Here is a 13,474-nt window from a genome sequence, read left to right on the forward strand (position 1 = left end):
CATCACAGGCAGCAGCTTAACCAACAGTGCCACAATGCTGGCTGCTAGTTCTGTCTTTTGACATGTATAATACATGTATTATGTATATTACATGTATAATACATGTATATTATGTATAATACATGTCAAAATATCCATCTCCTGTCATAGTTATTTTATAAGAATTTGACCAATATTTTCTCCTGTCATAGAATATTAAGACTAGCAAAGGCATTGACAAATTTCAAAGGTTTTCAATATGCCTTGGAAAAGTGTATGCTCTGTAAAACATATTTATACCACTAATGTTTTACTTGTATAGAATGAACCTAAGGAAAGTTGAATTTCTCTTTTCATTTAACAACTTTTTCTCTCAGCTTTTGACAGTGATGTGGAGCCACATAAGAAATATGGGTTTACCAGGACACCTAATTATTTCTGCATTCCTCTTTCCATAAGGTATGGTAAGCTGAATAGTAGATCCACCAAAGATCTTAATGATGTGATCCTTGGAAACTATAAATATGTTACTTTATAAGCCAATAGAGATGGTGAAGGGTGTGATTAATTTAAGAAACGAGATGAGAAATTATTCTGAATTACTGAGGTGGGCCCAATATAATAATCAGGTATATATAAGCTATATGAGAGGAGGAGGAGATTATATGATGATGGAAGCAGAGACTGGAGTGATAGGTTTTGGACATGGAGGAAGGGGTCACAAGCCAGAGACTACAACGCCACTAGAACCCAGGAAAGGCAAGAAAACCAGTTCTCCCTCAGAACCCCCACTAGCAATCAGCTCTAACAAGCTCTTGATTTTGATTTTGAATTACTGATACTCATTAGAGACTTCTGATCAGCAGAAGCATAACAGAATAAAATCTGTGTTGTTTTACACTAGTACATTTATGATAATTTACATTAATGAAGCAGCAACATGAAACTATTACATAAATTAAAACAAACAAAAAAACTTTGTGATTTTCTAGGGCCCCTGTGGAAAATCCCAAGGGTACTTCAATTTTAGATTTGATCTTGAGAAGAGAAAAATGAAAAGAGCTATCATAGGAAATTTAGTAATTTGCTAAGAACAGAATCACAGATGCTAGAGTACATGAATAGTTTTAGCTAGGTTACTTATTAATCAAAGTGACAATGGAATATATTAAAATAAATGCAGAAGAACGTATGACTTTGGCCCTTTTAGTGAAGATTTTTTTAAAAATAATCAAGGACATCACTAAAGCAGTCAATGTAGAGAATATCATTCTAGTGACATATAGAATATCTGCTACCTGGGCAGAATACATAGAAGATAAATAATAGCCCTCCCTATCCCTTGTTACAAGCAGAGCAAATATTCAAAAACCAATTTTAATGGAAAACAGACCAAATTCTAATTTTGTACTAACATAATATTTGACATTAAGGAGTACAGAATTCTTTCCAAAGATTCTTTCTTCACTTGAAGGCACGTATACAGGTAGAGAAGGTGAAGGGGAGAGAAAGAGAGAGTAAGAGAGAGAGAGACCATCACCCAAATGCTTGCAACAGCCGGGGCTAGCACAGGCCAAAGCCAGAAACCCAGTACTCACTTGGAGTCTCCCATATGAGTGGCAGGGACCTAACTATTTGAGTCATTCCCACTGCTTCCCAGGATGTGTACTAACTGAAATTGGATCAGAATCGGAGCCAGGACTCAAACTCAGGGACAATGATAAACAATGGGGGTGTCTCAAGCCAAACAAAGCCTCTCTTTCTTTTTTAAATTTATTAATTACTTCAACAAATTGAATCAACTTATTATTTATGTGTATTTTATCCGTATTTATTAGAAGCCAAGGAAACAAAAAATTTTGTGTGTTCCTTGAATTTTTTATGTCCAGTCAAGTTTTAGCATTCACTACCTTTGTTCACATTCTGGAACAAGATACTTAATTTTAGAACCAAACCCTCTCTTTTTTTTCTCCACTCCATTACCTTTTATATACAGTCATCTTTCTCTGCCACTCCACTTTCTAACAGTATTAATCACCCATATTAATTTTAACTTCTAACTGAAGTAGCTAACTTCTATTTATCAGAGAGAACAAGGTAGAGGGGCAGTAGAGCTATCAAACCTGAGCATTTTAGAAAGTCAGCAAGGGATACCCAATATGATATAGTGATACAGTTCATATATCATTTTATCACACTTTTTTTTTTTGTAACCACTCACTGAGGTGGAGTGGTGCTAATGGCGTGTAGTGAATAGAGACCAGCGATTCTGCTAAGCATTCTCCAGTACACAGGAAAAGCCTCATAATAAAAATTTCACCTGGTACAAAATGCCAAGCTACCTCTGTTGAGAAATTTTACCTGACATGGCCACAAGGCACAGTCACGCTGCAACATAGTATAGGAAGAAGCGAAGATTTGTGTGGATGTTCTCCTCTTACCTGGGATCCACGTAAAGCCAACTGTTAGCTCAACCTAATAATAGTCTACATTCTCAATGGTAACCAAAGGTCTAGCAAACTGTGTATAAAGTGACTCACTGTAGACTACAATCACTGTTGTTATATAATTTTAATTTTCCATAATCCAAAACCTTATAAGGAAATATGTTGGCTTGTCTGATCATTAACACAGTATGAGTATTGAGAAATTCAGATTAAAAAGTCCACTCATAAAAATCTTTAAATATTTATTATGACATGTTTTCTTGTGTTATATTCTACAAAGATAAAGTCAGAGAGAAGACAAATAGTTGTTTTTAAACCAAAATGGTCAAGCAAATCTAATGTTTCCTAGGATTCTCTCTGGTTACATGAAGTTGGATTAACTATAAATGTGCTTCTGAGACAGACAGACTTCTGCTTGTTTGTTGGGAGAGGGGTTGATAGTACATTTATAGTATTGAAATTTATTTTCTAGGAATTCTGGGAATATTAAATTTGGGTAAGGGTTTATTATTCCCTGTAAAGCAATCAGAACAGAGCTCCTTTATGAAGTTTTATAATTTGTTTCATTAATACATTCCATGTGTAGCTAATCATTTTCAGCTCTCTTACAGACATCTGGACATATATTGGCTATAATTTAAAAGTAAACTCAGAAACACAACTGATTGTCCCAGATCTCAAAGAACTGTTCTCCTTTTTACAAATTAGGCACATTTTAAAATTGATTTGAGCCCACTGGTATTCTAACAAACAAGTGTTAGCAAACGAGGTTTTCTACTTGTTTTCTTATCTAGTTTATTCATTTAGGCTTATTGTTGGGATCACTCCCAAAACTCTCTCTCTTAGTCCACTTTCTTCTGAGAGTGTCACAGACAGGGTAGTTTGTGACTTGGCTCATGGTTCTAGAGGCTGGGAAGTCTGAGAGCACAGCACCAGCATCTGGTGAGGGCCTTCATGCTGTGCTACTACATGGCAGAAGGCTAGGTGAGTGCCCATGAAACAGGGAAAAGCAAGCTACATTCATCATTTTTTTTTAGATTTATTTATTTATTTGAAAGTCCGAGTTACACAGAGAGAGGAAGCAGAGAGAGAGAGAGAGTGAACCATCTGCTGGTTTACTCCCCAGATGGCTGCAACGACCAGAGCTGCACACAGGTGCAGGGGCCCAAGGACTTGGGCCATCCTCTACTGCTTTCCCAGGCCATAGCAGAGAGCTGGATCGGGAGTGGAGCAGCTGGGTCTTGAACCGGTGCCCAAATGGGATGCCGGTGCTTTAGGCCAGGGCATTAACTCACTGCGCCACAGCGCTGGCCCCTATAATTTTTTTTTTTTAAACAGGAATCTATTTCCATGATAAAGAAATTTCCCAAGATAATGGCATTAATCCATGCATGAGAGCATTGCATAATCACCTTTTAATACTCTCACAAGGTGATTACATTTTGACATGAAATTTAGAGGGGACATCCAAGCCATATTAGTGTCCAAATACTATCTTCAAAATGTTAATATATGATTCTGATACAAATATAGCAAGAAGTCACATTGAAGATTTATTTAACTCATTGATGAGGGAATCAGCAAGGTATTAAAACTAGTTTAACACACATTAAAAGATCTAAAGATTTAAAGTCAATGAAGACATAATGTTGGAATAAGAATGCTAGGTTAAATACAAAACTGGTTTATGTCTGATAGTGCAATAAAAGTATAACCTTTGGGGTTACTTTTATCCTCTCCCCAGAATTCATTTACTCTCTATAAGGCAAAAACTTCCAAGTTAACAATAACTTCACAGAGCCTGGGCCCTAATCAATCATACCTAGTGGGAGTGAGTGTTGGGCGCCTCTTGGAACACCCACATCCCATGTTCAAGTGCCTGGATTTGAGTCCTGACCTCGCTCCCTATTCCTGCATCCCACTAATATAGATCCTGGGAAACAATGGTGATGGTTCAAATAGTTGGTTTCCTGCTACCCACCTGGAAGATATGTATTGAGTTCTGGGCTCCTGGATTTTGTCTGGCCCAGCCCTGGCTGAGGCAGGCATTTGGGGCCCAGCAAATGAGAGCTTTCTCCCTCTCTGTCCTTTTGTCTCTTTGCCTTTCAAATACATAAAATTAATAAAAACAACAAGAAAACACATAGTATAATAAGCAAAGATTCATTCCTTGGAGATTACATAATGCCTGCTTGGATATGCCCATGTTGATTCAATATAATATTGAATTAGGACAAGGAACCATCCTTTTACCTAATTTCCAAGTATTTGTTCATTTTTGTAATACAAGTTGCCCTTGTAGTTGGCTCCAGGGAACTTGAAGTACCATGAAAATTTCCACGTTCAGGTGGGGAAGTTCTTGTTCTTATGTTCACCAAAAATATTGGACATTTATGATTTACCAGACACTGTACTTGGCCCTGTTGGTATTAAATGAACAAAACATATAAAAATTTCTGATGGGCCTTATATTCTAATAGAAAATATAAATGATAAGCAAGATATGTTTTTGTATTAGATGGAGACAAGGGTTATAGAAGATGTGCTAAGATGTGTTGAATGATGGAAAATTGTAAAGAGAAAAAATTGAGCAGGAAGGGGAGCATTGGAGTGTTAGCAGTTTTAGGGTGACCAAGAAGGCATTCATAGAGGTGACATATGAGTAAAATGAGCAGGGAAAACATTGAGTTGGGCACAGATAGGAGAAGGTATCCTCATTGTACTCGGGGGCCCTTGTAAGTTCTGGGAACTTAGGAGAGATGGGTATAGAGAGGGGAACTCCTCACAGCTAAGTGTGGCCTTGGATGCCACTTGAAGTGGAATTTGGATTTGCACCCTGTATTATCAATGGTTCTAAAGAAGTTTGGTAAGATTTGGGTTTGAGTGTGGTTTGCAAGAGATTTGGGGGTCACATTAATGACATCAGATTGTTGACTCATAGATTCGATTAATTTAAATAATAAAAACATTGAAATGACAAAATAGCCACCAGATTTCTCTGGAGATGTTAGAGTGATGTAATGACATAGATATTATTCCATTTCCTGCCTTAAACTGTTTCTTGGGGGAAAAATGATTTAAAAAGTTGCCTGAAACTACATTATACCAATACTCTTTCTTTCCTCTACATGCCTGTCTGGTTGTAAAGTGCACCTGTCACTGATTTTGGTTTAAAAGGAAAAAAACCTTCCCTTTTTCCATAATTTCATTTCATTTCTACGCAAGTAAAGTACCACTTAGAATATTGTATATGTCATGCAGGGAAGAGTGGAAATATTAATTGCCAGTGCTTCAGTCCAATTTGTGTGTCTCTGAGAAATGTCAGTGATCGGCAAGATGTGCTGCTTTTGATGGTGGTGAATCAGCAGAACAGAGAGGCTTAAAGAGAAGCAACCCAAGTACATGACAGAAGATACTTGGGTGTAATTGGCAAAGTCAGTAGGGCAGTGCACCAATTAGCTTGATAACGTGAGGAAGTATCCCAGAAGAATATATTATCTTAGAAATACTAATGGAAAAAAAGTAGGCTTAAAACAGGCCCTTTGTATCTTTCATTATGATTTTTCAGAAGTGCCGGGTCATAGCCTCTGCCCTGTCTCTATAGTAATGGATCTGAGTCAGCAATTCAAGGAGAATTTCAATTTCAGTTAAACTTCCTGCTGGACCTTAACCTCTGCTCTCTCTTTTCAAATCAAACGGGCTCAAGTTATTTGTGTCCTTACAAGATTATAAACTCTTTGTAGGCACCTGCATGGTACCTACCACGTCATACGTGTGCAGCTGCAGTTTGCTGAATTCAGTTGTGAAGTGGTTGAATATGATACCTTGGCATAAGAATTATTTTGAGCTGAATGCAATCAGGAAGAAGCAGGTATAAGAAGAGCTCTCTGCCCTCTTGCTGTGGGATGATGAGGGTGATCTCGGTCTTGTGTCGTGCCAAACAAGAATTTCCATGTGGGCAAAGATAGTAAGCAAAGTGAAATTTATTGAAAGCAAGATACTGGGGCAGCAGTCAGGAGTGGAACTCCAGCGAGAAGTTGCCAGAGAAGCTTGCAAGTACTGGCTCTTTTTGATCACTTTCTTCTTTTTTTATTTATTTATTTTTTTATTTTTTGACAGGTAGAGATAGACAGAGAGAGAGAGAGAGACAGAGAGAAAGGTCTTCTTTTTTTCCGTTGGTTCACTCCCCAAATGGTTGCTACGGCCGGCGCGCAGCGCCGATCCAAATCCAGGAGCCAGCTGCTTCTCCTGGTCTCCCAAGCGGGTGCAGAGCCCAAGCACCTGGGCCATTTTCCACTATACTCCGGGGCCACAGCAGAGAGCTGGACTGGAAGAGGAGCAACCAGGACAGAATCTGGCGCTCCGACCGGGACTAGAACCCGGGGTGCCAGCGCCGCAGGCGGAGGGTTAGCGTAGTGAGCCGCGGTGCCGGCCTCTGGTTGATCACTTTCTGAAAACTGAGTACAGATTTAACCAATTAGAGGAGGAGCAATTTAGAATGCAGGGATAACAACTAATCAGGAAACTTAAAATGTATGTAATGAGACATGCTACATGAACCAATGTGGGAACTAATATTGCTAAGCCTGTTTTGCACAAAAGTATGTGGAGTGCTCTATCAGGTCTGCTCAGAAGATTCAACAGCATCAGAAGATTGCACTGTGTATGTTTCCAGTGTCTTCTGTCTCCCCCACCCCAGGGCTCCTGGAGAGTTACATCATGTGCTTTTCCTTTTCTATATTTTTCTTTCCTTTTCAGCAGCTTCTGGAGTCCCTATTACTCTCTCTATTTTCCTAAAAATAGGAGCCCTTTCCCCTCTCTGTCAGGAAGGACAGAAGTTAGAAGTTCTCTCACTAGAAAGAACGCCTTACACTTTCAGCTCAGAAACAGCAACAGAGCATCTACATAACAAACCTCCCTTACTAGTATTTCACTTTCTCCCCACACTCACATATTTATCTTCTCACAAGTTGCTGCCCTTGAAACTCAAAATCCTTTTGTTTTGTCTTCTCACTTCGCTAAAATTCATTGTTCATTTGTTGAGATGATATATAGGCCCAAGTTCTAAACACCACTTTGAGTTACTCTTCACTGTGCATGCAAGCTACTCATGTTAATAGACTTCCGTTGCTTTTTCTCTTGTGAACCTGTCTTTTGTCCATTTAATTTGTGGAGCCCAGGCTAGAGACCCTAACCTGGGGAGAAGGAAGGTTAATACAGTAACAGAACCACCACTAAATTTAACACCACTTTTGCAACACTGATAACAATAACTGCTCCTGAGAGCCAAGTGTATGGCACCAGACACTGTGGAAGTTCTCTGTAGGGGTTCTCTTTTTTTAAACCAGTGAAAATTAAAGATAAATCTGCAGCTACAAAGTTAAGTAGTTTGTTTCGAGGTCTAGTCCCAGGGCTTGAATTATGTTTTGAATACTGTAGTCCTTCTGCCTCTAGATACTCTTGGTAGTTTTTCATAAAACTTAGTTGTTTTTCATAACAACCAAACCAAGAAAAAGGAAAAACTATTTGAAAAATTCTTGCATATTATAATCTTATGTTAAAGCACCAAATAAGGTCACATATGGAAAGAACCTTTAGCATAGATTGAAAAATGAGGACTTTTTACTTTTATAGCAGTGTCCCACTTAAAATCACTTTTCATCCAAAAAAAAGCAATTTCATGAAGTGCTAATTTTAATCAACTTGCATCTGCATGAGGACCTGCTGCCCTTCTCTTGCAAATTCCGTTATATAATTCTTCCTTTTCCAGGCTAGACAGCACTGAAAAGAGTTATACCTGGATTTAATACCAGTAAAAATGTTAGGTTGTGTCTGATTTGAAATACTTTCTCTCCCTCTCTCTTTTTTTCTTTCTTTTTTTTTTTTTGTTATTAAGTATACAGAAGGGCCTAATTAGAATAGCAGCACATGTGAAGTTAAAAACCAGAGTAGATTTCACGCTCTTTCTGCCTGTGAGAAAAGTTTGCTGTTGCTGTTGATTTTTCTCCTAAATATGTATGTACTCAAGCAATTTCTGAGTTGAGGTAAGATCAAGCATCTTTTCAGTCTTTGTAACTCCAGTATGTCACAGTGGGTATTGGAATGGTTTTCATCACTCAATACGAATGTTTTAGTGTGTAGCAGTTGTTTTTGTTAAAGTTGAATGCCCTTTACTGCCCTAAAATCACTTTACGAAAGCTCAAAAGTGAAGCTTTTTTGTTTTGTTTTAGAAATAGCTTTCACATACACACTTCAGTTTTAGTAGGTGGAGACCAGGTAAGCTCTCAGTGCAATAAAGCAAGAGAGCTTTTTTAAAGGCATGGATCTCTCCTGTTAAGAAGTCATGGAACTCCGCTACGCATTGGCAGCGAGAGTTATTACTCCTTGCACCATGAAGTGTACCAGCTCAGTGTGATGAGTCAGGAATCTCTGCTAGTGTCCAGTGAATGGTGTCGTAGTTGGGAACGGCTGTGTATGATTTTCCTCAATCTGATCACCCACGTTCTCTTCCTGCTTCATGGGCACAGGAGGGCTGGATGAGAAGCCAGGGTGTTCTATTTTTGTTTGTTTGTTTTAAGCATGCATTTAACCATTTCATTGTTCACTGGAGCAGATTTCAGTTAGTGTGCTACGTTTGTGGAATTCAGTAGATTGAAAAGGAACTAGGGCTAAGAAATTGCAAAAATCATCCCAATTCATCTCCTGTCTGAGTCATTGAATAAAGATCTCCGAACGTGGTCCTTCATTGAGGGTCCTCAAGGTGTCTCTGATCTGACTCTCTTCCTCCTTTTGGTTCTCCTTTAGTATACACAGACACCCAGAGGCATGTAGAGACGCTCTGTCTCTCTCTCTTTCAGTTTCTTTCTCTAGCACACACCCCCACTCTACTTCTAGCCTTGTCACTGAGAAGTAATGAGCAGCTTCTAGAAGCAACTACCAGTTCCCTTCCTTCATGGCAGTGAGCCTGGTTGAGGGTAGACATCACTGGGGATCTGGAAGATGTTTGCACTTGCAGGGTCATTGTTCTCCAGTGAATGATCCTGCTGCGCTCCAGGTCACACATGAACATTTGGTCTAATTGTGCGTCTTTCAAGCCTTTTTTAGGTCTACTTGTTTTTCTCTCCCTAATAGAATAATAAATCAGAATGTTCATATAACAAACATGAATGTTTTTCAAAGTGATTAGTTTGTGTTTCAGGCATAACTAAAAAATGGATCAAATAATTGCTGGATGACAGCATGTATACCCAAAGGTGATTTAGTCTGGCTTAATTTTATTCTCCAAAACTAGTTATTTAAATATAAGCCCCTTTAGAATGTTTAAGAGACCAACATGATTCTTCACTAAAGTTCTAGATAAATGATGCCCTGTCTGCGTTTTAAAAGACAATGAAAAGCAGACTGCAGGGTGATTACCTGGTCAATTTAACCAAATCAAGATGAATTCTTTTTACACTTATTTTTAAAATCAGTCCTTAGGAAGATAAATTTAATTCTCTTTTCCAAATGTGGATTCTCATTATCTTTATGATCCTACGTCAAGTTCTTCATTACTAAAAAGTCAATATATGACATGCCTCTTTTTAAAAATAAAAATAAAAAACACTGCATTTAAAAAAACAGTTTTAGATGAATTTTTATGATGCTGTAACAAATTTGAACAATAATTTGGTTATTTTCCTTACAAATGCCATAGAAAGTGGTAAATTGTGACTCTGCTGGGAGATGAGCCATTTCCAATTCAAATGGGTAATCAAAGATATTTGGGAGAGATGTTTGCTAAGCTGTGATGGCAAGATAATAGCCATCACCAAGCATCATTAGGCATTTACAATTCTATTTAAATAAGACAATAAGCTATGTTTTTTGAACATAAATATTTGTTCTGAACAATAATGTCTTCATTTGACCTTTAAACTATGTTAGTTACAACTATAGTTTATCTTGTTTTTAAAAAATGTATTATCAGGCTAGGAACTGATATTATTCCCATTTTCTACATGAGAAAACCAAGGTGCACATCTTTCATTTTTCTTCTCTATCTGAAAAGTCAAATTCACAATTTGAGGCTTAATGATAATTCCTATACCTGGCTTCTTTTGGAGAGAAAAATTTTCTTCAATTTTTGAAAATTGTGAAATCAACTATATGCTCAAGCCTCTGGAGTTGAGTAGGGTTTAACAAGTTAACGGCCTCTGTGACATGTTTATTAGCTTGAAAGAAAAGTGCTTTAAATATGTAATCTAACTTAAGTAGAATCTGTAATCTCATCCTATTTTGGAAGGTTTAACAGACACTAACTGACAAATGTTGCACTATAGAGTATACAGTGGACATAAATATGGTGGATTTATTTACTGCATCAGGCTTTCTATATTTTTTTAATGAGAGAGTATTTTTGAAGAAATTGACTTTAAATTAAAAATATTTTATTCCATTTTGTATTTTAAACCACAATACATGAAAAATTAAAAAGTTTAAAGCAAGTATCACTATGCACGTAAATATATATATGAAATACATATATATGTATAAAAACAGAAAAAAAAGAATTAACCACAGTGATCAATATAGTATGTATATATCCACAACATTTTATGCATATCCAATTATCTATCCATATCTTTTTTTTTTTGAAACACAAAATGTCAGCATGTGGTACAAACTGCTAGTCACTTTAATTTTTTTTTTTTGGCTTGACAATCTATATTTTTCCATACCCATTTGTGTTGTTTTTCATCTCTTTTTCAAATATCTGCAAATATTCTGTTGTATGAACAAACCATAATTTATCTAGCATGTCCTCAATTTAAAAATTACCCCAGGTAAGTAAAGGAAAGATGTTCATTTTGCTTTCTCTCTTTTTTCCTTTTCTCACTGCATGTTGGGGTTTGACCTTGCCTAACACTCACATTACTTCTCGGTTCCACTATGCCTGAGCAAACACAGCCTGTATGACATGGGTTTACTTTTCCACATTCACCCAATGTCAAATCTGTTTGCTGACTTACTTTGACAATGAATAGAGGATTTGGGATCTTCATCGTCATCTGCTGAAAACCAAGTTGAGGTTCACTGTATCTGGAACCTTGAACCACCATGTCATTGAAGTTATTTCCATTCTGTCAGTTCTGTCCAGAAGGAATTTGGTCTTTTCCTGTGACCGTCTCTGTCTGGTTGAATGTTATAATCCATACACTTTTAAATAAATTTGCTTACTGGATCTGTTGAACAGCTTTGTCAGAGTCAGCATATAAATATCAGTACGTGTATATTTGCATTATGATAATGCACTGAAATTTATTTTTTAACTCAACAAAAAATACAAGTATCTGTAGCATTATTGTTTAAAGGTAGGTGTGGAGGTAGTAAAATTTAATAAGGCCTGGGTTTTGCTATCAAAAGCTTATAGTAAGGTTTCAGAAACATAAAAACAGAGGGATAACTTTAATTTTTTTCAAAAGTGGAGGCCTGATTTCCTCATGGGATTTTACATTTGTTGAAACTTTACATGTGTCAAACTTAACTGTCAATCCAAGGTAATTAGGGTTTGGGTGTGCTAGTTGATCATCAATGATCCAAATAATTATAATTCTCTACCTCAGGTCTATCATGTGGGAAATTCTCTTGTATCAGTGGGCGCTTCCAAGTACACTATGAGACGTGCTCAGAAGTCACAGAGCAGAAAGGCCAAATTGAATTGATCACCTAACCTGAAAAGCCTTCTTGGTTATTCTGTATGGTGGATAATGTATGAATTTTCACTCCAGTCTAAGTTATCTCTATCTCCTCCCTGTCTTTATCATAATCAGTACGCTCTGTTGCTTTCACCTAAGATATCTCTTCATTTGTCTTCTCTTCATTTCCACTGCTACAGATTGAATCCTGTTTTCATAATTTTTATGGAGCTAATAAAATCACATATTAATTGGCTATCTGTTCAAAGGCTCTTCCACTTGCTGCCAGTTATTTTTCCACAATTCAATATGATTCCTGATTCCTTTTCCAGCATCTCTCCATCCCAGTCACTCACCCAGGGTTATTTGCCATGTCTTCTAAAAGTCATGCATATTCACGCATGTGAACATGGTCATGTGTTCTTTTAAAACTGAAAATATTAAAGAGTTAGAGGAAACTGTGCAAACGATATAAAGAGATCCCTGTGTAAATTTCACACTGGTTCCCCTCGAAGCGCCTGCTCCTTTTTGTTAGGAATACTGCTTCCACACATGCCACTGCTCTCCCCAACTCATTTAATTTCCTGGTATACAAGTGTGCTTCAAAAAATTTTGTAGAGTTAGAAACATACCAGGGGACTCCAATTTAATCCCATCAAGGTGGCATGTACCAATGCCATCTCACCAGTCCAAGTGATCAATTTCAGTTCACAATTGATCATAATGAAAGGACTAAGAGTCAAAGGAAGCACATAAACAAGTCTAGTACCTGCTAATACTAACTGATAGAATAAATAAAGGGGAGAGTGATCCAACATGGGAAGCGAGATACTCAGCAGACTCATAGAATGGTGGATGTCCTAAATAGCACTCTGGCCTCAGAATCAGCCCTAAAGGCATTCCGATCTGGCTGAAAAGCCCATGAGAGTATTTCAGGCATGGAAAGCCAAGACACTCTGGAAAAAAAAAAAAAAAAAAACCCTAAATGAAAGATCTCTGTGAGTGAGATCCCAGTGGAAAGAACAGGTCTTCAAAGAAGGAGGTACCTTTCTCTGAAGGGAGGAGAGAACCTCCACTTTGACTATGACCTTGTCTAAACAAGATAAGAGTCGATGAACTCAAAAGGCTTCCATAGCCTTAGAAACTCATGACTGGTGCATAGGGAGATTACTGATGCCATAAACAGGAGTGTCAATTTGTAAAGTCAACAACAGGAGTCACTGTGCACTTACTCCTCATGTAGGATCTCTGTCCTTAATGTGCTGTACATTGAGGCTTAATGCTATAATGAGTACTCAAACAGTATATTTCGCTTTGTGTTTTTATGGGGGTGCAAACTGTTGAAATCTTTTCTTAATGTATACTAAACTG

The 13,474-nt window shown here is 37.5% G+C and overlaps 1 protein-coding gene across 1 annotated transcript in view; it reads left to right on the forward strand.

The window, feature by feature from the left end:
* LOC149124632 (uncharacterized) overlaps positions 1-13,474 on the forward strand; it is a 334,693-nt gene that overhangs the window by 176,681 nt on the left and 144,538 nt on the right. The window contains exon 5 of the mRNA XM_089303310.1: positions 357-438. Coding sequence (XP_089159436.1) covers positions 357-437 — 81 coding nt within the window. The 3' untranslated portion in view covers position 438. The remainder of the gene's footprint in view (positions 1-356; positions 439-13,474) is intronic.

This window comes from Oryctolagus cuniculus, chromosome 9, assembly GCF_051225735.1.
Source record: "Oryctolagus cuniculus isolate XC-2025 breed Fujian yellow rabbit chromosome 9, ASM5122573v1, whole genome shotgun sequence".
Classification (NCBI taxonomy): domain Eukaryota; kingdom Metazoa; phylum Chordata; class Mammalia; order Lagomorpha; family Leporidae; genus Oryctolagus; species Oryctolagus cuniculus.